Consider the following 24,081-nt stretch of genomic DNA (forward strand, 5'->3'; position numbering starts at 1 on the left):
CCGCTCGGAGCCGCTCCCGATCTCCCGGCGGAGATATTTCGAGGGAACCGTCGCCTTCTTGTATTCCATTTTACTTTAAGGACCCAATAAAGCAGCGATTTCCCGAGTTCTCCCTCGCCGCTCTGCGAGTTACACGCGGATTTCTAAGCACCGCCGTTCGGTTTTGGGGGTTGTTTTTGTTTTTCGCTTGCAAAGCAGCGATGAACGCAGGTGGTGCTGGGGGGGGGATGGGGGGAGAAAGGGGGTTTGATGTTGTGGGGGGGAGCATTGGCAGCATTCCATGAAGTTACAGCGGCTCCGCTCTTCCCCTTCCCGTCCTCTCGGAATGACTTCGTTTTTCCCCTTCCTCCAAACCCTCTCTCGGTCTCTCCAAGAAAAGCGATGCCCATTGGCGCATTTGGACCGAGTTCCTCTTTCCTTCCCCTACATCGGCTTTATATTTTGATTTCCACTCTTGCTTTCGGAACACCGTCAGCCCCAACCCTCAACGCCAGAGGGAGGGAATGAAAGCAGGAATCAACGTTTCCACCCCTGAGCGGGGTTTTCAAGCCGGTGGAAATGAGAAACCACCCCAAATAGCGCAGCATCCTGCGGGGCTTTGGGAGGGGGCACCGAGTCCTGACCCCCCCCCCCCGCTCCGATCCCGTGCCAGGCGCGGCCGCACGGAGGAAGCAACTGAGGAGTTGGGGGGGGGGGGGGGAGGAGGATAATTATTGCTTTAATTGGGGAAAGCCCTTCCAGCGGTTGAATTTGAAGCTCGGTGTCTGAATCGCTTTGCCCACCTCCGTGCGGCTCTCTGCTGGCTGCATTCCTACGTCCCGTCCTTCATCCATTCCTCAAAACGGCCAGGATTTGATTCTTTGAGCGGTTCTGTTATTTTCCATTTACTATCAGTGCTTCCCCCCTCCTCCCCCCCTCCTCAAAAAACAAAAAACAACAAAAACAAAACCCACCGACCCCCCAGAAACGGGAAATATCCCGACGGAAGGCAGAAAGACCTTCCTTTACCCCGGGCGTTTCGTTGTATATTTTGATTCGCTCATTATTTCGAATTGGGGAACGGAGCCGCTACTTTCTGCAAACCTTCCCGTGAGTTTCGAAAAGCGAAGAACGCCGCTCAAAAAAGGGAGGAAAAAGAAATCTCTCCTTTTTATCTGTCCGGGCAAATTCGCAGCACAGAGAGAAGCGTTTTCCTTCCGAAATATCCCCCTCCTTTCCCCCCTCCCTACCCGGAGCCCCGCGGTTCCCTTCCCCATGCTCTCCAAACGCGGATCTCTTTGGTTTTCCTCTCTCCGAAGCATCAGTCGCAGAAATTTGCCTTCAAGCCGAGGATCGGCGGCCGCATCCTTTATTTTGGCTTCGCTTTATTTTCTCTGCTGCTGTGCTTTTAAGAGCGGGGCTGTTTGACTTTGGGGGGGGGTTGGAGGGGGGAGCGAAATCGCGAAATCAACTCATGGCATTGCTCGTATTTCCCTCTGCCATCACGGGGGGGGGGGGGCGGGAAGCACCTCAGCATCTCCTTTTCCTGCAGCCCAAAGAGTTTTACATCCGTTTGGGTTCACAGATAATATTTTAAGCGCCGTCCATCTGCAGTCCTCGCATTTCCAGGGGCGTCGTTTCATTCATAAGAACCCGGGTCGCTCCGACGTTATTATTTTATTTAAACAATAATAATAATAATAATTTAAAAAGCGTATGCGGGGATACAAATTGCGGGAAGTTGGGGGATATTTCAGGTAATCGATGAGGATTTCGCTTGAACGCAGCCATTTTCCGCGTCCCGTAATGGGAAGAGCCCCATCGCCCCATGCATTGCGGGCTCTATGGGCACCGACACCGGCACAGCTCGCAGCGCAGCTCTCCCTCTTGGCTTCAAAGCACTTTTTGAGACGACCCGATACGTATTTTAACAAAAAAGAAGAAGAAAGAAAAGAAGGAGACGATCGAAACACAAAGCGACGTCTCCACTCTGCCCCGAAGGGCATCGAGCGCCGGGCTTTCTTTCTCGCATCTCCTGTCGTGGATCTGATGCTTGTCCCTACATTTGCATCCCGACGGGGGTTTTGCAATGCACCGAGACCCCCGTCGGCTCTGCACAGAGCAAAGAACTGCAGCGAGGGGGCTGTGTGCTTCAGGAGGGGGTGAATGCAGGGATGCACGCAAGGCGTGAGCGCAGAGCTCCGCTTCAATCCAGCCGGATGCATGCAGGGCCCTGACACGGAGCAAAATTTTAAGGCAAAATCCCACTTTTTTTTTCTTTTTTCTTGCCTGCCGGCTCAGAGAGGCTCCATTTGAGCTCTGCAAGAAAAGCCACAGACGGTTTCAATACCATTTTTGGGGGGGGGCTTTTGAAGCATTTGTACCGAGGCGCGCGCAAGCACGTGTGACTCCATGTGCTCCTCTTTTCCGTGCTCCCACCGCTGCCTCCAACAGCTCCCATTTGCTGATGCTGTGGCAGAAGCAAGCAGGTCTTGTCTGAAATCCCATCAGAATTTGAGGCGTGGGTGTGGGAGCAGCTCGGTGGATTTGGGGGAGAGGGAGAAGGCTGTGGAGATGGCTGAGGTAGGCAGCATTAACGCCCAGCCCGTGCGTTGCCCTTTCATTGTAAGCTGTAGGAATTCTGCAGGCGTTTTTGCTGCACCTGGGCCAAGCAATGCCACCCTTTCAGCATCACAGCGGGTAAAATTGCAACCAAAGCAAGCTTTTCCAAGCAGTTTTGCACTGAAGGACAGAGCTGTGATGCTCCAGAGCCATCCGCAGGCTCGCAGAGCTGTTCCATGCACTGCAGCCTCCAGCATCGCACGCTCTGCTCCATCCCAGCCAAGAATGGAAGGGCAAGGACACATCCTCATCCTCATGCTTCCCTCCTGCTTCTCCCCAGCAAGGCTTTCCTACCTGCAATGGAGACTACAGTTCAACCAAAAGGCCGAACCACAGCTCAATGCATTCCAAGCACCCGTGCTGAGCTTCACAGGGTTGGAGCCTGAAAGCAAATTCATTTCTACTACACCACCACAGCCCGGAATGCAGCGTTATCCTCATTCCCATTTCATCCCCAAGTGCAGAGTGACACAAATAAGATGAAGCTCCTTCTCCAGACTGAAGGGAGCTCTGATCTCATCCAATTGGGCGCAGTGTCTCCAGCTCATCCAGCTGCCCAGATCTCTCCGGAGGGCAGGTGCCTTTTCTTCAGCCTTAAAAAGGGCTTTGGATGGGACCTGGAACTTGAACGGCGTTTATTTGTAAGGGATGCCTGGCACGAGTGCAGCCTGATTGCAGCCCCGCTCGTTACAAATAACGTTCCCTAGGTAGTGGAGGGGATAACAAGGATATTTAAACATTCCCAGCGTGCACCTTTCAGCAGCTGAAAATAAGGGAAATTGCCATCATTTTATTCAGCGCCGCTCCTTTCGAGCTCCCACTGGCTCTGCTGCAATTGTTTGCTTCGTCTGAGCCAGCGCCTGCCTTACCAGCCGTGGAGGTTGGCACAGTGGGGCCACAAACCTAAAACCCCTTGCTTCTAATGGCCTCTCTTCACAGCCCGGAGCAGGCATTGGTTTGGGGTCAGGGCCCCACGTTGGGATCCCTCCTGTATTTCATGCATGAAGAAGAGGGTTGAGCAGCATTTCTTTCTGTCCACGTCTCTCTCCTTTGGGAAGGTTTCCCAAAACCCACAGCTGGTGTTGGTGGAGGAGATGCTCAGCCGTGTTCTCCTGCAGTGCATGGAGCAGCTCTGCAAGCCTGCAGATGGCTCTGGAGCATCACAGCTCTGTCCTTCAGTGCAAAACTGCTTGGAAAAGCTTGCTTTGGTTGCAATTTTAACTACTGTGATGCTGAAAGGGTGGCATTGCTTGGCCCAGGAGAAAGAAGAAAAAAAGAAACGTGTGTGGCTCAGTGCAACTGCTGCCTTTTTCCACCCCATCACAAGGAGAAGAAGAGAGTGCCTGGCTCCAAGTTCCCTCAGTGTCACCCCCAGTGGTCCCACTGTCCCCCCTTGCTTGCAGTAGAAGCTCCCAGGCAGAGGCTCCAACAGCTGGGGCAATTTGGCCCCATTACGGCGTAGCTGGGAGGGCCCCTCCTGCATCCCTCAGATGCAGATCCCTCCTGCTCCCCTCCTGCATCCCTCAGAGAAAGGCTCTGCCTCTCCCCTGAAAGCAGCTTTTGTCGGGCTGCATCCCACACAACCGGAGCCCAGGAAGGAGGTTCTGGTTGAATGGAGGAATGCAGGAAGGAGTTTGTCCTCCTGCAGGTCTTGCACGCTCCATCCCTGCCCCCTGGACTGACATCACTGCCCACCACGGGGCTCAGTGCCCCCCGGTGCCTCTGCTCCAGCCCTGCTTCTGTGCATCCCTCCCTGTGTTTTTCTGCGTTCTCAAAGCCTCTGCATCCAACCCCACATTGCTCTCCGAGAGCGAAAACACCCCAAGCATTCCCCAAATAGCGGAGTTTGGAGCACGGGGCAACGTGTGGAGCAGCAGCAGGGCGGTGTGAGCTGCAGCTCCTGCCCTCACCCAGCCCAAAGGGGGCAGCAGGGACTCAGCTTAAGGCCTCTGGTGAAAGTCCTGCCCCCATTCCGGCACGTAACCTTTATGTTCAGGAGCAGCAAAGTTTGCTTTCTCCCTCCAGGGTTGGGCACAGCGGGAGCAGAAGAGAAAGCGGCCACTGGTAGGAGGTTTCCTTGGGCGTAATGACCTCAGAGGAGTTCGGGTCTAAAGACTAAAAGGCTCTATTTACTTTCACTGACAAGGAACAATCTAAGCAGATGTCCTTTGATGGGATTAGTTATTAATCCTCGAGTCGTGGGTAAATGGGAAAATGATCCATTATTTTCTGCAGAATCCTTGGCCGACTTTGGATTTCAAGGCTGGAGAGGAGGGTTGCGAAGGGAAAGGGTTTGGCCTGAGTGATTTTAGCAGGTTGAGATGGATTTTTGTGCAGTTTGTGGTGCGGGGAGAGAGCCTGGAATTGAAGGGGAAAAGGAAAAGAAGGGGGGGAAAGGAGGAATAGGAGGAAAAGAGGAAAAATGGGGGGGGGGGGGAAGAGAAAAAAGAGAGAAAAGATTTAAAAGGAGAAAGGGAAAAAGAGAGGAGAGGGAAGAGGAGAAAGGGAAAAAAGAGGGAAAGTGGGAAAGAGATGAAAAGGGGAAAAAGAGAAGAAAAAGAGAAAAAGGAGAGGAAAAAGAGAAAAAGAGAAGAGAGAAAGAGAAGAAAAAGAGAAAAGGGGAAAAGAAGTAAAAAAGAGATGAAAAAGAGAAAAAAGAGAAGAAAAAGAGAGAAAGGAGAGGAAAAAGAGAAAAAAAGAGAAGAAAAGGGGAGAAAGAAGAAGAGAAAAGGGGAAAAGAAAAAGGAGAAGGGATAAAAAAGAGAGGAAAAAAGAGGAAAGGAGAGAGGAAAAAAGAGAGAAGAAAGAGGAGAAAGAGAAAAAAGGGAAAGTAAAAAAGAGATGAAAAAGAGAAAAAAAAGAGAAGAAAAAGAGAGAAAGAAAAAGAGAAAAGGAGGAAAGAAAAAGGAAAAGTGATAAAAAGAGAGGAAATAAGAGAAAGGAGAGAGGGAAAAAAAGGAGAAGTGGGGAAAAGGTAAAAAAAAGGAGGGGAAGAGAAGGAAAAAAGAGGAAAAAAGGAAAAAAGAGGAAAAGAGAAGAAAAAGTAGAAGAAGAGAAGAGGTGGAAAAGAGAAAAAGAGGGAAAAGAGGAAAAAAAGGAGAGGAAAAAGAGAAAATGAAGAGGAAAAAAGGAATAAAGAGGAACAAGGAGGAAATGAAGGAAAAGGAAAAGAGAGAAAAGAGAAGAAAAAGCAGAAAATGGGAGAAAAAAAGAGGAAGGAAAAAGAAAAAAAGAGGAAAAAAAAAGGAAAAAGATGAAAGAGAGGAAAAAGAGAAAAAAAGAAGAAAAAAAGATGAAAGAGTGGAAAAAGTAAAAAAGAGCAGAAAAGGGGAAAAAAATAGGAAAAAAGAGGAAAATGAGAAAAAAAAAGAGGAAAAGGACGGGGAAAAGAGGAGAAAAGAAAAAAGAACAAGAGAAAAACAGTAAGAAAAAGGAGAGGAGAAAAAAAAGAGGAGAAAAAATATGAAAAAGAGGGAAAAAAGTAAAAAAGAAAAGAGGGGAAAAAAGGATGAAGAAAAAAGAGGAGAAAGAAAGAGGGGAAAAAAACAGAGAAAAAGAGAAAACAGGAAAAAAAATCAGAGAAAAAAGAATAAAAAGAGGAAAAAGGGGAAGAAGTAGAAAGGGAAGAAAGAGGAAAAAAGAGGAAAATGAGAGGAAAAAGAGGGAAAAAAAGAAGAAAAGGAGAAAAAAGAGGAAAAGGAAAAATGAGAGGAAAAGGAGGGAAAAAAGAGGAAAAAGGGGAAAAAAGGGGAAAAAGAGGGAAAAAAAGAGGAAAAAGAGAAAAATGAGAGGAAAAAGAAGGGGAAAAAAAGAAGAAAAGGAGAAAAAAAAAGAGGAAAAGGAGGGGGAAAAGAAGGAAAGGAGAAAAAAAGAGGAAAAAGAAAATGAGAGGAAAAAGAGGGAAAAAAAGAGGAAAAAGAGAAAAATGTGAGGGAAAAAAGGGGGAAAAAAAGGGAAAAAAATGGAAAAAAACAAAAAAAAGAGGGAAAAGAGAAAAAATGAGAGGAAAAAAAGGGGAAAAAAAGAGGAAAGGGAGAAAAAAAAAGTGAGAAAAAGAAAGGAAAAAGACCCCAAAGGCCAAAGCAATGGGTTCAGGGTGGGAGCGATGCGGATTCTCCCATTTCTCAGCCGTCGGCCCCAGCGCCGCTCAAATGATAACAAATAATAACGCTGATGGCAACAAGAACAACACTTCCCCCCCCACCTCACCACCCCAATCCCCCCCCCAAACCCCCAACCCCCCCCAAACCCCCCCACGTTGCTCCTGGAGCCGCTTTGCCAACTCTGCTGCAATGTTTGCAGCTGCTGCCGCCCCTGCGTGCGCCGCGTTGGCAGCAAAACAAGGAGGGGGGGGGGATGTTAATTGGGGAGGGGGCTGTGCTGGAAATGGGGGGAGGGGGGGGTTTGCATCTGAGGGTTCAGCCAAGGAGGGGTGGGGAGGGGAAGAGCAGAGGTTCCTGGTGAACCATTTCACAGCAGGGTTCGGGTTGGAAGGGATCTGAAGGGTGGCGAAGCTGCGACCCCACAGCGCCTGCAAAGCCACCGACCTCCCCCATGTTTCACAGCAGCCCAGGCTGCCCAGGGCCCCATCCAGCCTGGCCTCCAACCCCTCCAGGGATGGACGGGGCAGAGCCAAGAGAGCGTGTTGAGCGCCAAGTCGTGCAGGAACGAGCGGTCCCTGCAGGAGAAGCTGGAGATTGTGAGCAATGAGGGGCTGCTGCTCACCGTCAAGGTGTTCCTGGACTGGCTGAGGACAAACACGGACTTCATCATCATGTGTGCTCAGGTGGGGGAGGCTCTGGGCTTTGAGCCTCAATCAACGTGGTGAAATTCGTGCTGTTTTAAGGCGTTCTGGGGTCTGTGGGAGAGCCCGAGTGAGCGTGCAGCTCTCCTCATGTTTTCTTGTGGCTCTTTGTTCCTGCAGAGCTCCCAGAGCCTATGGAACAGGCTGTCCGTGCTCCTCAACCTGCTGCCTTCTGCTGCCGACCTGCAGGAGTCAGGTATGGAGAAGGGCAGCACAGCACAGTGCTCCCTTCTGCCTGCAGCCCTTTGCTTACGAGGGAGGGACTTCATTCGTGTGCTGTTTTCTGCTCAAACCCCTCTGGGGTCACTTGCCATCCCTTAGGCATCAGCAGGCAGGGACCTCTTCCACGTGTTACACAATCACAGAACGGCCAGGCTTGGAAGGGACTCCAGGCTCACAGAGCTCCAACCCCCCGCCACACGCAGGGCCACCGACCTGCCCACGTCTCACAGCAGCCCAGGCTGCCCAGGGCGCCATCCAGCCTGGCCTCCAACCCCTCCAGGGATGGACGGGGCATCGCAGCCTCTCTGGGCAGCTGTTCAGCCCCTCACCGCTCTCCCAGCACACAACTTCCCTGAGCCCCAGCCTCCAGCTGCCCTCCCTCCGCTTCCAGCCGTTCCCTGCTCTCATCTCCCCTGCCCAAGAGCTGCCTCCCCTCCTGGCTGCAGGCTCCCTGCAGGCGCTGCAGGCTGCACTCAGCTCAGCCCCAGCTCCTCTTCTCCATGCTGAACGAGCCCAGCTCCCTCAGCCTGGCTTTGCAGGGAGCTGCTGCAGCCCCTGCTCATCTCCAGCTCCTCTGGCTCCTCTCCCACAGCTCCCTGTCTTGTCTGGGAACCCCCAGCCCTGGACACAGTGCTGCAGACGGGGCCTCAGAAAGCAGAGCAGAGATGGACGATTGCCTCCCTGTCCCTGCTGCCACCCCTCTGCTGATGGAGCCCAGGATCCCGCTTGCTTTCCCAGCTGCAATCACACCCTGCTGGCTCCTGTTCAGCTTTTCATCCCTCAGGACCCCCGGCTCCTTCTGTTCAGGGCTGCTCTCAAGTGCTGCTCCTCCTTCTCTCTCTGTGTGCCTGGGATTCTTCCTGCCAAACCTGGCACTTTGCTGTGTTGAACCTCATCAGGTTCACCTTTCAAGCCTGTTGAGGTCCCTCTGAATGGCATCCCTTCCTTCCACCATATCAACAGCACCACTCAGTTCCTCTCTTTTCTTTGATTTGAGGGCTCCGGAATGATGTTGTGATGAAAGATTGCAATGGGGGGGGCACATGTTTGGTTTTGTTGTTTAAGTCTGCCTGTGTTTGGGGTGGGTGGGTTGCAAAGGAACCTGAGCAGCACAATCCATGCAAGGGTTCATCATCCAGGGGTGCAAACTTTGCAAAGAACTGCTGGATGGAAGCCATGTGCAAGCAGCAGCAAACCATGCAGGTAAAGGTTCAGATGCTCCAGTAATGCAGAGGTGCTGCTCACTGAGTTACCTCCTCCAAGAGCAAAAATGCAAGGGCTGATTGGTGCAAATAACAGCACCTGGCTGCAAGGAGCCACCACCTTGCACTGGGGAACTCTGACCTGGAGTTGGAGGATGCTACACTTGAGGGTCCCCAGTGTGCAGTGAGGGCCCACGGCCCACTGCCAACCCCCTCACTTACCAAAACCTAGGGGTGCACTCCAGAACCTTGTTCCTTTCCCTGCCCATCAGATGACTGATTGAAGGCAAAAGATTTCCTCTTTGCCCCCTCTCCTTGTGGCTGCCTCAAACCAGGAGGGCAGGCACTGCGCCGTGCAACTGCAGCACAAAAAGGAGCTGCAGCACAAGTACGGTCATCGGTCTATTTTTGATAAACCCTCATTATTTGCTCCCCAATCAGGAGGAGCAATGCTTTTGCAGCTCCCAGAGCCAGGCTTGGAAAGTGTGATCAGGATGGAGCAGCTGTGCTGCACAGCACCAACGCTTGGTTGGGATTTGCAGGGCTTGCAAGCTGCCTGCATGCAATGGCTCCAAGGTCTCCAAGGTCTCTAAGGTCCAAGGTATCCAAAGTCCAAGGTCCAAGGTCTCCAAGGTCTCCAAGGTCTCCAAGTTCTCCAAGGTCTCCAAGGTCTCCAAGGTCTCCAAGGTCTCCAAGGTCTCCAATGTCTCCAAGGTCTCCAAGGTCTCCAAGGTCTCCAAGGTCTCCAAGGTCTCCAAGGTCTCCAAGGTCTCGTGCTGCAGGAGGACCCCCCTAAAACTGCTCTCAAATGGGTGGGTGGCAGAGTGAGGGGCTCAAATACTGCAAGCATCAGTTTCTGGAGGAACCATATGTTAAAGATAAGGAAGGAAAATCAAGTCAAACCGGAGATGGATGGACCCTATTGAGATACACCAGAGAAACCACATGAAGCAAGCACTGAGCTGAGCGTGCTCCTGAGACTGGGGTCTGAATTTAGGGGCGATGCAGACTATCAGCCTTCCTTCCTCCGCCCCCAGCTGATCGCTGAGAAGACCCTCAATGCTGACTGCGTGCTCTGAGAGGTGATTTTGAGAGAATATGGAGCGTATGCATGAAATTCTGGGTGAAACAGCGTGATTATGTATGAGCAGGACCAATAAATGTCACCTGCCTGTGAGCCCAGGCGCAGGCATCAGCACTGGGTTCATCTACTGATGTTCTTGGCATCGTAGGAGCTGCAAATGGAGCCTTCCTCCAGGGTTGGGCGCATTTATTCATTTCCGAGGAATTTCTGCCCCGTTTTTGCCTTTCTAAGGGCAGCAAGAAGAAGGCAGAGCCGTTCGGGGCACCGCTGAGTGACAGCTGTCAATCATCGCCGCCGCTCCGCTCGCTGCGTTCTGCCGCCACCCAGCGACCGAGCTGCGAAAAGAGCGGATTTGGGGGAAAAGGATCAAAAACGTCGAGGAGGGGACGAGCAACGGCGCTTTGCTCTCGCTTTGCTCCGAAACGCCGATTTGGGGTGAAAATCAGCACCAGCTCCGCATGGGGAAAAGCACCGAGGCTCTGCGCTGCTCCCGGTTCGGGGCTGGGGTTGATGTAGGTTGGATGTTCGGCGATGGGGAACGGGGCACTGGTTTGGGAACCAGTAGAACTGCTTAGAAAAAAAGGAATCCACGAATGATGGCTCCAAAACGCTCCATTTCAGCTTTTGTAGGTGAACTCAATTGCTTTCCTCCATCATTTTGCACTGGGGGCTTCATAGGAGGACAGCAGATGACACCAAAGGCCAACAAATAAGGCTTTGTGTGTTGGGCAACCATTGGGATCAGATGGGATGATTTGGGGGATGTAATGTATCTGTGATATTTGAAATCCCATGCTAATACCCCATTTTACATTGCTCAGTGGTGTCAAGGGGGGTCGAGTGCTCATCTACTTCCTAAGTATACAAATAGATAAAGATTGTTGGAGGGAGCAGTCCTTGGAGGACCAGCAATGGACCATGATGATGTTGGAAGGATGTCAGATGACACCAGAGGACGTTAGATGACACCAAAGGACATCAGATGACATCAGAGGACATCAGAGGACATCAGATGACACCAAAGGCCAACAAATAAGGCTTTGTGTGTTGGGCAACCATTGAGACCAGATGGGATAATGATGTGGGGGATGTAATGTATATGAGATATTTGGAATCCCATGCTAATACCCCGTTGGCCATTGCTCAGTGGTGTCAAGGGGGGTCGAGTGCCCACCTTCCTCCTAAACATACAAATAGATAAAGACTGTTGGAGGAAGCAGTCCTTGAAGGACCAACAGTGGACCATGATGATGTTGGAAGGATGTCAGATGACATCAAAGGACATCAGATGACACCAAAGGCCAACAAATAAGGCTTTGTGTGTTGGGCATCCACTGGGACCAGATGGGATAACAATTTGGGGGATGTAATGTATATGAGATATTTGAAATCCCATGCTAATATCGCACTGGCCATTGCTCAGTGGTGTCAAGGGGGGTCGAGTGCCCACCTTCCTCCTATATATATATAAATAGATAAAGACTGTTGGAAGAAGCAGTCCTTGGAGGACCAACAGTGGGCCATGATGATGTTGGAAGGACATCAGATGACAGCAAAGAACACCAGATGACACCAAAGGCCAACAAATAAGGCTTTGTCCATTGGGCATCCACTGGGACCAGATGGGATAACAATTTGGGGGATGTAATGTATCTGTGCTGTTTGAAATCCCATGCTAATATCGCACTGGCCATTGCTCAGTGGTGTCAAGGGGGGTCGAGTGCTCATCTACTTCCTAAGTATACAAATAGATAAAGACTGTTGGAGGGAGCAGTCCTTGGAGGACCAACAGTGGACCATGATGTTGGAAGGACGTGAGATGACACCAAAGGACACCAGATGACACCAAAGGCCAACAAATAAGGCTTTGTCCGTTGGGCATCCACTGGGACCAGATGGGATAATGATTTGGGGGATGTAATGTATCTGTGATATTTGGAATCCCATGCTAATATTGCACTGGCCATTGCTCAGTGTTATCGAAGGGGGTCGAGTGCTCATCTACTTCCTAAACATACAAATAGATAAAGACTGTTGGAGGGAGCAGTCCTTGAAGGACCAACAATGGACCATGATGATGTTGGAAGGACGTCAGATGACATCAAAGGCCACCAGATGACACCAAAGGCCAACAAATCAGGCTTTGTCCATTGGGCAACCATTGAGACCAGATGAGATAATGATGTGGGGGATGTAATGTATCTGTGATGTTTGGAATCCCATGCTAATATCGCACTGGCCATTGCTCAGTGGTGTCAAGGGGGGTCGAGTGCCCACCTTCCTCCTATATATACAAATAGATAAAGACTGTTGGAAGAAGTAGTCCTTGGAAGACCAGCAATGGACCATGATGATGTTGGAAGGACGTCAGATGACACCAAAGGACATCAGATGACACCAAAAGACACCAGATGACATCAAAGGCCACCAGATGACATCAAAGGCCAACAAATCAGGCTTTGTGTGTTGGGCAACCATTGGGACCAGATGGGATAACGATTTGGGGGATGTAATGTATCTGTGATATTTGGAATCCCATGCTAATATCGCACTGGCCATTGCTCAGTGTTATCGAAGGGGGTCGAATGCTCATCTACTTCCTCCCCATTTTCCACCATCAGCTTCATCACTCAGACCTTTGCTCACGTTCAGCTGCTTTTCCCCAGTTTGGAAGACGTCCGTTGCTCCTTAGGCCACGGGGAGCCACTTCCAAGCCATCTACATGGAATCTGAGGAAGATTTCCTTGCACAGAAGTATTCTACGAAGCCTCCAGCACGAAACGATGGAGGAAAGCAATTGATTTCACCTCCAGAAGCTGAAATGGAACCTTTTGGTCTGCCTGATTCCTATCTATCTATTCCTATCGCTCACGGATTCCTTTCGCTAAGCGAATATCCTGCTTCTCAAACGGCTGCACTGTTCCCCATTGCTGCTACATCAGCCCCTCTTTTTCTGCTGAGGATGACGGCGTTTTCCTCCTCACCCTCAGCACCTTCAGCCTTTCACATTTCAAGGTACGACTCCAACACTGCGTAACACAACCAGCAACGGTGCACAGAGCCGCTACAGACACCACCCCCATGGATCCCTGCCTTAAACAACCCGATTTAGGAAGCCAGGAAGTTCATTTGGGCTCCAGCTTGCATCATCCTGCCTTGGATGGGTATTTTATCATCTCAGATGATGCCAGATCTCACATATATCCCCAGTTTATACCAGTGCCAGAGGACAGCAGCCTTGATGCACTCAAGGGGGCAACAGCGTCGCCCCTCCATCAGCGACAGCAGCGACACAGCAGGGAGGAAAAGAAAGAGGGAGGAGAAATGAAGAGCCAGAGGTGCAGAAAGTTATCAGAAACTTGTTTGTGTTTTGTTTCGTTTTTGTTGTTTTTTTTTTTTTAATTATTATTAATTTTTTTTTTATTTTTTTGTTCGTTTTTCTCCTTTTTAATAGTAAACCTCTTTACAACAAATATAGCGAAAGAGTTTTCCAAACAAAACTTCGTAAGAATTTTTAACGGTCATTATTATTATTATTATTATTATTATCATTATTATTAATTAGCATTTTTTTAATTTTTTTTTAATTTTTTTTTTTTTTCCTTGTCGTGGAATATATCGAAACGCCTCACCGTACAGCACAAAAAAATAAAATAAAATAAAATAAAAATAAAAAAGAAATATTGAGGAAACGAAATCGGACGTCTCAACCACGTGCTGCAGTTCCTGGGAAGGAGCCACTGATTGTCAGGAGTGCAGGAGGGGATGGGGGTGAAGGGGGGGGATGGAAGGGGGGGGGTCCCAGGGCTCAGGGTGTCCTTAGCTGGAGCTGGGGGTGCAAACTCTTAGGGAAAGATGGAAGTTATCACAGATTCCTGCACCCCCCCCCCCTCCTTTCTGTCACCACATTGAGGTTTTTTTGCTGCTTCCACCCCAGACCTCCCCCCCAAAAACCCACAGGTTGGGGTGGGAGCGGGGCCTCCCTTCCCTCTGTCCCCTCTGTGTTCCCATCCCATGTCCTCCATCCATGGTGCAGAACCCCCCCCCCTGCCCCCCCCCCTCGGATTCACACACACAGAGAGGTGGAGGAGCATCGAGGGGGGGGGAAGGAGAGGAAAAATAACCAAAAAATAACCAAAAAAAAAAAAAAAGAGGTTAAAAATATAGAGATATATATATATATTTATAGATACACAGTTTATCTCCCCCCCTCCCCCCCCCCCCTCTTTTTTTTTTTTCTTCTTTTTTTCTTTAATTGCTTCTCAGAACAATAAATAAAACTGCAAAGGGGGAGAATCAAAGTTGGGGGGGGGGGGGGGGTTGGAAAACGCACACCCTGCTCTGCTTCCACCATGCAGCACCCCAGGAAGGCAGCAGCAGGGCTGGGCACCCCGCTGAGTGCTGCCTGTCTCTGATGGGGGGGTCGAGGGGGGGTTGTTTTTCTTCCTCAGTGCATCATTGGATGGGTTTTTGTTCAGCTGATGGAGTTGTTGTAGGCAGCCAGCAGTGCGTGACTGCCTGCCTGCGATGCTGGGGCTGTGGGTTGGGGTGAGGGTTATAGGGTAAAGGTAAAGGTAAGGGTTATAGGGTTAGGGTTAGGGTAAGGGTTATAGGGTTAGGGTAAAGGTAAGGGTTATAGGGTAAAGATAAAGGTAAGGGTTATAGGGTGAGGGTTAGGGTAAGGGTTATAGGGTAAAGGTAAAGGTAAGGGTTATAGGGTGAAGGTAAAGGTAAGGGTTATAGGGTGAGGGTTAGGGTAAGGGTTATAGGGTGAGGGTAAGGGTAAGGGTTATAGGGTAAAGGTAAAGGTAAGGGTTATAGGGTGAGGGTGAGGGTTAAGGGTATAGGGTTAGGGTTAGGGTAAGGGTTATAGGGTTAGGGTAAAGGTAAGGGTTATAGGGTTAGGGTTAGGGTAAGGGTTATAGGGTAAATGTAAAGGTAAGGGTTATAGGGTTAGGGGAGGGTAAGGGTTATAGGGTGAGGGTAAAGGTAAGGGTTATAGGGTGAGGGTGTGGGTTAAGGGTATAGGGTGAGGGTTAGGGTAAGGGTTATAGGGTGAGGGTTAGGGTAAGGGTTATAAGGTAAATGTAAAGGTAAGGGTTATAGGGTGAGGGTGAGGGTTAAGGGTATAGGGTGAGGGTTAGGGTAAGGGTTATAGGGTAAAGGTAAAGGTAAGGGTTATAGGGTGAGGGTTAGGGTAAGGGTTATAGGGTGAAGGTAAAGGTAAGGGTTATAGGGTGAGGGGAGGGTAAGGGTTATAGGGTGAGGGTAAGGGTAAGGGTTATAGGGTAAAGATAAAGGTAAGGGTTATAGGGTGAGGGTTAGGGTAAGGGTTATAGGGTAAAGGTAAAGGTAAGGGTTATAGGGTGAAGGTAAAGGTAAGGGTTATAGGGTAAATGTAAAGGTAAGGGTTATAGGGTGAGGGTGAGGGTTAAGGGTATAGGGTGAGGGTAAGGGTAAGGGTTATAGGGTGAGGGTGAGGGTAAGGGTTATAGGGTAAAGATAAAGGTAAGGGTTATAGGGTGAGAGTGAGGGTTAAGGGTATAGGGTGAGGGTAAAGGTAAGGGTTATAGGGCTAGGGTAAAGGTAAGGGTTATAGGGTGAGGGTAAAGGTAAGGGTTATAGGGTGAGGGTGAGGGTAAGGGTTATAGGGTAAAGATAAAGGTAAGGGTTATAGGGTGAGAGTGAGGGTTAAGGGTATAGGGTGAGGGTAAAGGTAAGGGTTATAGGGCTAGGGTAAAGGTAAGGGTTATAGGGTGAGGGTAAAGGTAAGGGTTATAGGGTGAGGGTGAGGGTTAAGGGTATAGGGTTAGGGTAAGGGTTATAGAGTTAGGGTAAAGATAAGGGTTGTAGGGTGAAGGTGAGGGTAAGGGTTATAGGGTTAGGATAAAGGTAAGGGTTATAGGGTAAAGGTAAAGGTAAGGGTTATAGGGTGAGGGTTAAGGGTATAGGGTAAGGGTAAGGGTTATAGGGCTAGGGTAAAGGTAAGGGTTATAGGGTTAGGGTGAGGGTAAGGATTATAGGGTAAAGGTAAAGGTAAGGGTTATAGGGTGAGGGTGAGGGTTAAGGATATAGGGTTAGGGTAAGGGTTATAGGGTTAGGGTAAAGATAAGGGTTATAGGGTGAGGGTGAGGGTAAGGATTATAGGGTAAAGGTAGAGGTAAGGGTTATAGGGTGAGGGTGAGGGTTAAGGGTATAGGGTGAGGGTAAGGTTATAAGGTTAGGGTAAAGATAAGGGTTATAGGGTGAGGGTGAGGGCTAGGGGTAGAGGGTGAGGGGTAAGGTTATAGGGTTAGGGTAAAGGTAAGGGCTATAAGGTTAGGGTTAGGGTAAGGGTTATAGGGTGACAGTTATAGGGTTAGGGTTAGGGTGAGGGTTACAGCATTTGGGTGGGGGGTTAGGGTTACAGGGTTAGGGTAAGGGTGTTACAGAGTTAGGGTAAGAGTTATAGGGTTAGAGGGTTCAGGTGAGGGTATTACAGGATTAGGATTAGGGTGAGGGTTATGGGGTGACAGGGCTAGAGGGTAAAGGTTATAGGGTAAGGGTAAGGATTATAGGGTTAGGGTGAGGGTTAAGGTTAGGATTATAGGGTTAGGCTTAGGGTAAGTTTTAGGGTCAGGGCTGGGATAAGAGCTAGCTGGGATTCGGGGGGGGGACCAAAAGGGATGGGGGAGAATGAAGACACGATGCTAAAAGCACCCAGGGACTGCAGGGAAACCGGTGCGGCACAGCCGCTGTACCCCCCCCCCCCCCCCTTTCCTCCCCCCTTCCCTTCCCTTCCCTTCTGATTTCAGGTCCTATTTGCCTGCAAACTGCCTGCAAAGGAGCCACGCTGCCAGGTCCAGATGGGGGATGCTGTGAAATTTCACCCTCAATCCAAACCAAAAACCTCCTCTCTCCGCCGCCCCGCGCGGATCTCAGAGCCAAGAAGTTCCCATGGGTTTCCTGCTCCCAGTTGGACGTTGCCTGCAGCAGAACCCAAAACCTTTTATGGGGTGCAAGGAGAGCCGGGGTGGAACAAAGCAGCTGCACAGCTCGGCCATGCCCAAGGTCAGTATTATTACAATATACTCTGACAAAAATAGAATCTCATTTCATATCAATACAACAACAACGGAAAAGAAACCCCCCCCCCCCAGAAAAAAAACCAGTTTTCTGTACTGTTAGCATTGCTGACATAGTGAAGCTCGCTATTTACAGTTACAGTAGCCAGGGGTAAAATACTACCAGGGAGATCAGAGAGGGGAAGGGGAAAGGAAAGCACAGCAGGTGAGGGCCCTCCTGATCCAGCATGGCTTCTGGTTGTGGGACGGGGACGGAGGTAGTGAGAAGGCAATGCTCGTGTTTGGGTCCGTGTCCAAAAAAGAAGGAAGCGAAAAACATCGAGGTGAGGGAAAAGGGAAGGAAAGAAGGGTGTAAAGAGATGGGGAAGAGGAACGTGAGGAAACCTGCGGTGGAAAGGAGCCCGCAGAGCCTCCCTCCCCCAGGTAGGGAGAAGGTGAGTGGTGATGGAGTGTCGTCAGTTCGGGGGGTTGGAGAGCCCTGGGCCACATCTCTGCTTGGCGGGGAGCTTCACGAGAAGGAGAGGAGCAAAAAGGGGGGGGGGGGGAAGCGTCCCTATCCCCCATCCTCACCTCCATCCTCCTGCGCTCAGCATCCTCCCCAGTGCTGGAGGTCCCAGGGGGGGGCAGATGGACCCGCATCCCCCCTCTACAGGGCTGAGTGCTGCTCCTCATAGCGCCCAAGCAAGGGCTGCCTGCTGCCCCCCAGCCCCCAGTGCCCCCCAGCCATATCCTACTGTGCCATGGGAGCACGTTGGGGGGGGGGGGGTCAGCAGGAGGAGGTGGTTGGGGGGGGGGGGGGAGGTGGTGATTTGGGGGGGGGGGGATATGGGGGGGGATATGGGGGGGGGATATGAGGGAGGGATATGAGGGGGGGGGGATATGGGGGGGATATAGGGGGGGGATATAGGGGGGGGATATGGGGGTACAGATCAGAACCAGGCTTTGGTGAAGCAACCACGCTTTCAGTAAAGCAACGATAAGCATTTCCGAAACACATCAGTGCGTACTTCTCATAGGAAAATATACACGATTGTATTTCATTCTCCAAAAAAAAAAAAAAAAAAAAAAAAAAGAAAAAAACCCATTAAAAACAAAAAGCAAACTAGAGCCCAAACACAATATATTAGCTGGTCGGTTCTTTTTTTTGTTGTTGTTTTGTCGTTTTTTATATATATATATATATATTTTTGTCGCCGTCGCCGCCGTCTTCCATTCGTAACGCTACGCTCTGCTCAGGTCCCACCTTTCCTCTCTCTCTTTTTTTTTTTTGTTTTTTTTTGGTTTTTTTTGCAAATGTTTTTTTTTTCTTCATGCATTTTATAGCCTTTGAGAATAAATAAGCTCCGTTTTGCTTCCACATCTCTAAAAACTGCAGCATTTTAACTATTGTCGTTTCAACCGTGCAATTTTTTTTTTGTGTGTGTTTTTGCTTATTTTTTTTTTGCAACACCCCTTTAAAAAAAAAAAAAAGGGAAAATATATATATATATATTCAAACTAAACCCTATACAACGCCAAAAAAAAAATCCAAATTAAAAAAGAAATTATACACAATTTGTAACTGTCAACAGTACAGATGAGCACGAGAAAGAAAAACCGCAAAGATCCAAAGGATTCATAGAAGCACGAAGGAGGGTGTTGGTTTCTTAAGATTGTCGTTTCTCGTTGTCTTTTGAAAATTAGGAGGAGTTTCCTGGACTCTTATGGGGAATTAAATGACCTGGGCATAATGATGATGACCCCCGAGCTCACGATGGGATGGGAGAGAAATCCCAACGCGCCGACCCAAGGCGTCAGTGCTGAGCTGTGGAGTCCTGGCGCTGCGCTGCTCCGGTTTGGCACAGCTTGGCGCACACCAAGCAGCCCAACTCCGCGTGGCTGAAAGCAGTGATGCTTTACGGTCGTTCTGTTGGGTTTGTTTGGGTTGGTTTTTTTTGTATTTTTTTTTCCTTTTTTTGTTTTTTTTCTGGCTCTCTGAGATGGCGTGAAGTCAATGAGCAGAAATGTTCCGTCCAAGCGCCGCGCTGCTGCCCTCCCGCTCCTTTGCGGGGCTGGAAAAACGTTTGGTTGCGGCGTTATTTTGTCTTGCAGGACGGTCAGGAAAAAGAAACGAAAATGAGAGCGACGAGACGTCGTCAATCCCACCTAATTTCCAAAGCGAGGCCGTGCAAAGAGCTGCCGTTTGGGTCCGATGCACGCAGGGTGCCGGCGGTGTGGCTGCTTCCTGGATGGACGCGGGGACAGAGCTGGGACAGAGGGATGGAGCTGGGACGTGGGGACACATCCACGTCACCTTGGTGTGGACAAGAAGCCCGGCGCACACCGTGCAGGGTTTGAGGAGGAGGGAGAAGGATTGGGGCACAGAATCTGCCCATCCCCCCCCCCCCCGGCGTGCCGCAATAGGAATGGAACACCAAAACATTTTGCATTCGGAACCAGATCAGCCTATGGGGAAATGGTGGCAAATGGGACTTTTCAAAGGGTTTCAGCAGGAGGTCGCTGCCAGCACACCTCTTTCAGCTCCGTGCAGGGATTGTGGGGCTGCGTTGGCTCCGTGCTGCCTCTCCACAGCCATCACCATTCGCTCCCATCTGAATTTTCAGAGGCCTTCCTCTGCCTGCTCGCCTTAAGTTGCCCACATTCATTTTCATCACAATCCGCCCCAGTGCAACAGGTTGGGCCGGAACCTCCCTAACTCTGCTGGGATCGCTGGGAGGAGGCAGATGCACAGCCCCCATCCCTTGGGGAACTCCCTGTGCAGGATGAGGTTAGGTGCTGGGACAGGTTCTGTGCCATTCTGCAACCACAAGCTTCAGTGGAGAGGAACGGTGCGGCCAGAGGACCGACCTCACAGTCCTGAGCAGGGACAGGGGCAGAAATGGCACCACAAAGCAGCTCCAGAACTTCCCCTGCTTCCCTCGTGCCCTTTTTCCTTCCACTGAACCAGGTGGCTGAGGCTGCTGCAGAGATCCTGCGCAGCTCAGTTCACTCCTCCCGAGGCCTTCAGGCAAAATCCCTAAGGACGTTATTTCAGTGGCAATCCTTAGATAACAACGATTTACTCCTAGCTTCTAACTTAAAGCTTCGACCCATACAGAACAGGGAATGCATTTTAGACACACTTGCAGCATTTTTTTTTGGTAAAATGACCGTTTCTCCCAAACCAGCCTTGCCTCAGCCAAGCACCCTGTGGGGCTCGGTGGGACCTCAGCAGAGGTGGCTGAAGGTTTTGGATGATTGTGGCCGGAAGCAGCGGTGCCCCCTTCTCTGCAGGGAAAGATGATGATGTCCACAACCACCTCTCACCCAAACAGCAAAGATCAAGCCTTAAACCTGTCTCGTGTTCCCCCCACACCTCCAAGCAATGCTGCAGCACACAGCCTTGTCCCATGGGACTGAACCATCCCCTCCTGCCCAGGCTGTGGGGAGGCCCTCAGGGATGCTCAGCGCCTGCATCGCTGCACCAGTGCAGCCCCACAGCCCCCAGCTCCAATCCTTCTCCCTTTGATTTCCATGCCACCCAACCTGGAACTCCCAGCTCCCAGCTGTACGAACTGCGTGCGTCGCCCGTTGTGCTAGAATGAATGCCTACAAAATCCTAAAGCTATTTCTCAGGCAGTTTATGATAATCTCCCCACCCCAACCCCTAAAACCCGTTTTTGTCCCCAGAATCCTCCCCTTCCCCCCCCCTCCCCTCCCCGCTGCGAGCCAGCGGCGCTCCTGGGGATGACGGGGACCCGTTATGTGACCCAGGTATCCAACCGCATGCGTTTCACTGAAGGGCTCTCCCCCTCGGCCTCACCACCAGGGCGCAGCAGCCCCAGGGAGGAGCTGAAGTCGGTGCGAGTGGGATCATCTCGCTCACTGCCCTCGTAGGAGCTGGTGTTGCTGCTGAGGCTGTCGACAGGCGAGCGGCCGGTGGGCTCGTGGCGGGGCTGGTGGGGGAAGGTGCTGAGTGGGGTGGCAGTGTTTCGTTCCCGGTTGGGTGAAACGGGCTCCGACTTGATGCTGATGTTGGGGTTGGTGTTGACAGTCAAAGTGGTGGTGTGGGACAAGTGGCTTCCTTGTCTGAGCATCCACGGGAGCAGGGGAGGGAGGGGAGGAAGGAGAGGAGGAGACAACGGGAAGCCTTTCGTTACTCATCCATCGTACTGGCAGAGAGGGGGCAGTGCCAAATCCCCCTGTGTGCCTCCCCACCTGCCCACAGGGCCATAAGGAGCAGGGGGGCAGGAGGACCATTCACTCTGCGTATCCCAGACCCACTTCTGTACAACCATGAAATGAGACCAAACCAAACCAAAGAAATGAGCCCTCTGCCCATCCGCAGAATTCATCACCCACCCTTCACTGCCAACACGACATCAGGCCAGGACCTGATCCTGCCAACCTCATCCCCACCGTGCTGGAGCCCAGAGCAGCTCCCCAACACAGCACCCCAAAGGCAGAGAGCATTCAGCAGTGCTCAGCCTCACCAACGGTTGTGCAAAACCATCAGAGCGTGGGGTTGTCTGGGCACTGCAGAGCTCTTGAGCTCCTGACCAAAGGATGGAGCACGCCCTGGAGCCCCTGCTGGGCAATGCACAACCTGCTCTGAGCAACTCGTGCTAGAGGCAGTTGCAAGCAGCTTTCTCCTGCGGAGGCTTTAGGGCTCCCACTGAACTCCTCCGTTTCTTCAGTCCCTGCTTCTTTCTGTTCTGCAGTCTCTGCGCAACCAAGAGCGAGTTGCTTCAATCTTTATTTCGACTGCAGTACTGTGAGAAAGCTCTGTGAGTGGGGATGCTTTATTTCCAGCTCCATTTCAGAGCACCTGTTCCAGCAGGAGTCTGCATGGATGGGTTTTTTTTTTTTTTGGAGTAAAGCAATTCATTTTCCATGTTACAAATAGCCTTCCCTACGCTGCCAGGACCACTATTAGCAGTTCCCTTATCTGCCATGCCTACTCCATGCCCTCTTCCTCTCTTGTGTCAGAAGGGAGCAATGCTCCTGCTGCACTTGGGCAGCCAGCTCCAAGCCATGGCTCTCAGAAAGCAGCACCCAGCCCTGACCTTGCCTGGGGACTCCCAGTCACCTCTGGGACAGCGGTGCCCAATTCCCTCTGCATCATTTTATTACCATTTGTACCATCAGAGTGACCCTGGGGCTCATTTCACTTACATTAAATTTCCTAGTGATACAGGAACCAGGTGCTGCTGCTGCTGTTGTTGCTGCTGCTGTTGCTGCTGCTGCTGTTGCTGTTGTTGCTGCTGCTGCTGCTGCTGCTGCTGCTGTTGCTGCTGCTGCTGCTGCTGCTGCTGCTGTTGCTGTTGTTGCTGCTGCCAGGCAGAGATGTTGCCAAGGGACAACCCACCAGGTGAGCTGAATGCTGGCAGTGAAGATAACTCAGCACTTGTCAGCTGATAATCTGGAAGGGAAGGAGCTCTTCAGTCATTTCAATGTCAGGGCTTCTCTGACCCAGCCCTGAGCCCTGCAGGAAGACAGAGACCCACTCAAGAGGTACAACAGAGCCGTGCCTTTCTGGGGAATAGCTCAGGGACTCAGCAGTTTCATAGAGGTGCTGGGCATGGGAGGTGACTCTTCCAGCTTCGAGGCTTTTACTGTCCGAAACATAAAACACTGCAGTGCCCTTGGTTCTCTCCAGTACCACACAACCATGGACATCCATGTACAAATGCACACACGGAGGTGAAGGGGACAGATTCAGTGCCTTACAATCTGCACATCCACCCTACAGCCAGTCTGAGCAGCTGGCAGAGAGGGGGCAGTGCCAAATCCCCCCGTGTGCCTCCCCACCTGCCCGCAGGGCCATAAGGAGCAGGGGGGCAGGAGGGCCACTCAGTCTGTGCATCCCAGACCCACTTCTGCACAACCACAACCGGCTTCTGAGCATCAGCAGATGGCGCTCCCTCCCCATAGGAGGAGGCAAAGCTGCAAGGAGCCTGCCTCGAAGCAGGACCCACTGCAAGGAGCTGCACAGCCCAGCAGGAGGACCCAGCCCAACACTCTGCAAGTTGCCAAGGTGGCAACTCCTCAGCTACGCAGCACGGGGAAGGAAGCTGCTCTTCCAAGAGATGGCCAAAGCTTTGATCAGCCCTTTCCTCAGAGCCACGTCTGCATCTGATAGGGATGCAGATGCTCGATGCTGATCTGCCCTCACCCCACTCCTCCCCACTGCCTCTGTCATTTTGGGCGCCTGTGGTTTCGGCTTCCCCACCCCTGCAGCAGCAGCAGCAGCAGCACACAAAGGAGGCTGCCAGGCAGCAAGCAATGCTGGCAGGCTGATGGCAGGCACTCCCTGCACAGCAGCAGCCCCATTCTCACCCCGTGAGAATTCCCACTAGCGCTGGTCCTTCCACTTCTGCAAACACCCCCAGGTCTGATGACCCCAAGCAGCGCAAGGAAGGGCACACAGCTCCTGTAACCTCAGCAGCCCCACGGGGAGGATATCCCTAGGTTAGAAGTGGGAGGAACAAGGAGCAGCACCCAGGGCTTGGGTTTGGTGCAGACATCTGCACCCCGTAGCGATGTGAGCCCTGCCAGCCCTGTGGCATTCAGACATCCCAGCCACAGGCGCCCGGGTGGGAATGGTTTCTCTGCCTGCGGCTAAGCTGCAGGAGGAAAATAAACACCAAAAGATAACAACCAGCTCTACCCCCCCCCCACAACCCCCCACCAAGACTTGTAGCAGTGCAAGGCCCAATTAAAACCTATTTCGGGGACTTTAGCAACACCCAGACTCGTTGGTGGCCCGCACCGACTTCCACACAGGGAGAGAAGTCAAACAGGCATCTCCTGGGCTACACCTACTAATTATGTGAGGGAGTTCCCAGCACGCCTATCCTGGGCTCTTCCAGACGAGCAGCTTTCTGCATTTCTTCCAATTTTTTCTCTGAGCAAACACCAAAGTGAGTGATGAGGGAAAACATCCCTGCATCACTCCCCAGTGCCCCCGGGGGTTTGGGCAGGCTGCAGGTGAGCAGAACCCTTTGCTGGAGTTGCCTTGGGCTAGCACACACCTCACCAGCCCTACAAGCAGGACGGTCTGCATTCTTTCCAAACTTTTGGGTCCCTGACGCTCATTTTCATTAAGCCCCTATTACAACATCA

At 51.2% G+C, this 24,081-nt stretch overlaps 1 protein-coding gene across 7 annotated transcripts in view; it reads right to left on the bottom strand.

The window, feature by feature from the left end:
- Window positions 1-18,427: 18,427 nt before the first annotated feature.
- The window catches only part of MEF2D (myocyte enhancer factor 2D), a 43,127-nt gene continuing 37,473 nt past the window's right edge, over window positions 18,428-24,081 (bottom strand). For all 7 annotated transcript variants that reach the window (XM_048928929.1, XM_048928925.1, XM_048928924.1 and 4 more), the window contains 2 exons: window positions 22,132-22,378; window positions 18,428-21,045 (listed from right to left, as the gene is read on the bottom strand). In XM_048928929.1, the coding sequence (XP_048784886.1) occupies window positions 20,718-21,045; window positions 22,132-22,378 (575 nt within the window). In that variant the 3' untranslated portion in view covers window positions 18,428-20,717. The remainder of the gene's footprint in view (window positions 21,046-22,131; window positions 22,379-24,081) is intronic.

The sequence above is a fragment of the Lagopus muta genome, chromosome 29 (genome assembly GCF_023343835.1).
Source record: "Lagopus muta isolate bLagMut1 chromosome 29, bLagMut1 primary, whole genome shotgun sequence".
NCBI classification, from domain to species: domain Eukaryota; kingdom Metazoa; phylum Chordata; class Aves; order Galliformes; family Phasianidae; genus Lagopus; species Lagopus muta.